Source organism: Anneissia japonica, unplaced genomic scaffold, assembly GCF_011630105.1.
Source record: "Anneissia japonica isolate Jap-2015-1 unplaced genomic scaffold, ASM1163010v1 scaffold9_len2422644_cov172, whole genome shotgun sequence".
Lineage (NCBI taxonomy): Eukaryota > Metazoa > Echinodermata > Crinoidea > Comatulida > Comatulidae > Anneissia > Anneissia japonica.
The window spans coordinates 599,510-603,646 of record NW_022758107.1 but is presented as its reverse complement, the minus strand read 5'-3'; the positions used below and the strand labels follow the sequence as shown (position 1 = coordinate 603,646).

At 35.2% G+C, this 4,137-nt stretch overlaps 1 protein-coding gene across 1 annotated transcript in view; it reads left to right on the top strand.

Moving 5' to 3' along the window:
* LOC117125112 (nardilysin-like) overlaps positions 1–4,131 on the top strand; it is an 18,877-nt gene extending 14,746 nt beyond the window's left edge. Inside the window, exons 21-27 of the mRNA XM_033271505.1 lie at positions 521–680; positions 1,108–1,320; positions 1,927–1,979; positions 2,154–2,237; positions 2,714–2,921; positions 3,097–3,192; positions 3,483–4,131. Of these exons, the coding sequence (XP_033127396.1) occupies positions 521–680; positions 1,108–1,320; positions 1,927–1,979; positions 2,154–2,237; positions 2,714–2,921; positions 3,097–3,192; positions 3,483–3,680 (1,012 nt within the window). The 3' untranslated portion in view covers positions 3,681–4,131. The remainder of the gene's footprint in view (positions 1–520; positions 681–1,107; positions 1,321–1,926; positions 1,980–2,153; positions 2,238–2,713; positions 2,922–3,096; positions 3,193–3,482) is intronic.
* The last annotated feature ends 6 nt before the right edge of the window (positions 4,132–4,137 follow it).

Here is a 4,137-nt window from a genome sequence, read left to right as displayed (position 1 = left end):
ACAATCACATCATAGATCCAAGTGAAACAATCAAGTACGGTATAAAGCTCTGATCACGCTATCAGATTTGCTGTGACAAATATGTTTGATATCTTATCCAATCTAATTTAATTACACCTCAGATCCTACAATACATATAATATTAATAATAATAACAAATATTTATATATATTCAAGTTTACATTCATGTAATACAGTATTGATAAGTAATTACCTGAAGTAGTGGATTCAAGGGTGGGTGGGGGGAGCTTCTGAATCTTTTAAAATGAAAAAAAAAATTGAGAAAAAAATATTTTTGAGTCTAAGAGTGGCTATCTAGAGGCGCTATAATCATAAATTTTCTTACCTCAGCCTGAGGTACAATAGTATAAACCCTCCATCTGTGAAAGTCCCTTTCTGGGCCCCCTATCTATATAAAATTCCTGGATCTGCCTCTGATCTGTATATAATTTCAGTAATAAAATAAGTTACTGTATAGTTAACATTAATTAAATGTATTATGTTACATTTTGTGTTTTAGTGATGTTCGACTAGCAATTTTACAAAAGGTTAAGTGGATTCCTTTGGATAAGAGGAAAGTCTGCCCTCATGTGATGAAAGCTATGGTGGAACAATTTGCAGTGGATTTCAGAAAAAAAGTATTTGTGGAAATTTTAGTTCAAGGCAACTATACATCACAGGTATTTGTAAACAATATGAGAACATAATTGAAATAGCAAATATGACTTTTGTCATTAATATCTAGATGAGAGACAGCAGTTAGGGGCTGTCTTCGCATTAAATATATGCAAAGACAAAATAATGATATAAGTAATACTCTTAGTTATTTCATAGCTCTCACCATGAAGAGACAGAAAAATTTATATTGTATTGTGCACTTTCTATTCTATACTAAGCAAACAAATGCTTTATAACAACTGTAAATGCTAAATATGTTTGTAATGCTAAATATGTTTTTAATGCTTTCACATAGAAACTAGACTTCTTGTTGAGAAGGATAAATGTCAGTATAACTAACCTTTTTGAAGTATATAACAGTAGTTTAAAATTGCTTATTATTTTAAAATTTAAAATCAACTGATGTGTGTCCTTTTATATTTTTTGCAGGAAGCGATTGGGTTTCACAGCAAGATTTGCAAGAAGTTGGATCTTGGGGTCATAGATCATCAGCCTAGCACCACTATTACTAAGATTCCACTGGGCTCAACCACCTGCAAGTTAAAGAGCTTCAATCCTGGGGATACAAACACTGTGGTGAATAATTACTACCAACAAGGCTGTGGAACCATCTACAAGATCACTCTTATTGAGTTACTAGTGGTCAGTATAGTACAAAGTCAATTATTGATTTATATCAGGGGTGAGCATGCGTAGGAGGGCCAAAGTGAATTTTTGATTTAACACTGCACTTAAACTTTGACATTTCCGGAAACCTGCATGCACTGCTTTTATACCGGTTTATGTTTAGTTTTAATAATACTTTTTACATATTATCGAATTGAACTGTAAAAAATAGGGTTTTTCTAGCCAAACATGGTAGGCAGGCTCAGATTGTTGTGGGCCACAAAAATATTGCTGACCAGCCGTATGTGGGCTGCAATGTGCCCACCTGTAATTTATACATTGTTTTACAGAACCTCTGTAGTTGGTACAGATATTTTGCCTAATTTTGGGGCAAAAAAATACTATGGCTTATTTTACGCCAATAAATAGGTCTACACATCGTCCAGCATACAGGAGAATGAGTTTTCTATCAGGATTTTTGTATAATCTGAAGGTAAATGTTAGATATTCATTACTGAACGTAGGGGAATGAGCTGTTAGCCCATTGTACTAAGCCTCGGCATTGTGTGGTAGGGTGGCCAGTTCCTTTGCAAGAATGTAGCATACACATATACAGTGAGAACCTTTTATTCACTTCTGCAGATGCTGATGGAGGAACCATGTTTCGACTTTCTTCGCACTCAAGAACAGTTAGGGTAAGCCATTTTACTTTTATTTTCTAGAATGTAATCTTCCCCTTCTTGAAACAAGGAAACGAAAAAAGGGTTTGTTTCCATGTTCTATCACTTAGTCTATGCAGGTAATTACTTCACTCGGACTATAAACACCACTACTGAATTGTAATTTTTTTTTTAACTTTATTTTTTCAGGTATAGTGTGCACCCTACCTGTAGAAATAGCTTTGGTATTGTTGGGTTTTCTGTAACCGTGACAACACAGGCAAATAAATTCAGGTAGGTGATTACAAATTTAAGATTACATTTAAGAATAACAATATTTGGGTTGACTGAATAATGTAATGTGATGTATAAACTGAAGTTTAAAAGCGCATGAGGTGTGGACTAGCTCGTACAATTAATTGCATCTATCTCCCCTAAAGAAAGGGTCTCTTCGTGTCTGAGCTACCTGGTAAACCGGTACCAGCTATCTTTCATCTGAACCAGTAGACCGGGGTAACCCTTACTCATCTCGAAAGATGTACTGGGTTCTTTGAAGTGCTCATGAGCCATTTTGTACACTGGGCCTACGGTTTATAGTCCTTATCTGAGAAGACTTGTTCCACCTCCAGAACCATAGGCGAGTATACCATTCAAACCAGCACCAATATTTATGCTAATAGCAAGCTGGAATGGTACAGAAAATTAATTTGAATGTAACAATAATACTACAACATTATGAGCAAATTTGAGACAATGATTTGTCTTTGCAGCGCTCTTCATGTGGATCAGCGAATTGAAGCCTTTTTGGAAAATTTCCAAGAGAAACTGACAAACATGACAGACAGAGAGTTCCAGACTCAAGTGGATGCTCTGGTGAACCTGAAGCAGTGTGTTGACCTGAATCTTGCAGATGAAGTTACCAGGAATTGGAATGCAATTCAAACAGGGGCTTATGTATTTGATGTGCTGGAGAGAGAGGTGTGTTATAATTGTGGTTATTAATTAAAAAAAATATTTTTTTAACTAGGGTTTGTGAAGAAAAAATCACTAAACCAGATCTCTCGGCATTGGCTTCTTCCGACCAGTGAATTATCTTCACCTTCATCTTCTATCTTATATAGGCTAAGCTTAATTAATGTGTTATTTTTTACAGATTAAAGTATTGAAGAATGTAAAGAAAAGTCAAATAATTGATTTACTAGATGAACTAATAAACGAAGGAAGATGTCGGAGAAAACTATCAACACAGGTGAGGGGGCCCTTTTATTTATTTTTTTTCTATTTGAATACAGTGTGGAAATATAAATAGATTGTGAACTGATTGTTCATTGGGGTGATGGAAAATATTATTAATCGATTTTAGCTAATATATACTCAAACAAAACATTTTTGGCCATATATTTGATTTGGTTAATAATAATCACACTACATGCTTAATGGCAAATACTCAAAAGCAAACATACCTAACACCACTAGCAGTGCAGTCGGGCCTAGACGTCTATGGGCATTGACCTATCAATGTGCCTTTTGATTTTTAAGGTCATTGGCTTTGGTGAACGGGAAAACAATCTACCCACATCTTGTGGCGATGCAAGCAGGCTTCAAAATGGCGAGACAACTGACGGGGAAGAAAATATGCAAATAACTTTCCTACCGTATGATGGAAACTCAATTAAGCATATAGGAAGGTTCAAGGAGTGTTTGGAGATTTATCCAGTGACTGTTATTAACAAATAAAGTATTTAAAAAATGGGGAACAAACGATAAGTTAGATGGTGGTAATGCAATAAGCCAATTCGTGGTTCAAAATGCGCATGCCCGTATCCATGGTAAATCGACATAAACCTTTTGTGTGAATGCTTGTTTATGTTGTTGATTGACCTTAATACTCGCGGTTCTAACTACGAATTGGCCTATTGCTATTGTAGATTTTGTTTATGAAGTACACTGTTCTCGCTGCCCATGGCCCAGATATGTTAACAGAATAAATTGGCTTATAATGGACTTGGGGCAATTACATAATTTAAACAAAAATGATTTTAAAGATGCTAATTGGGTTATATTTTTGTGAAGTAATTAGGTATCACTTAATTGCTGCGAAGCAGCCAATTCATATTCTTGACAGCAATTTGACCTCTGAAAGGTCATTGTTTGTCAAAAAACGAGTGCCTAAGACGACTGAAAAGTGGAGTTT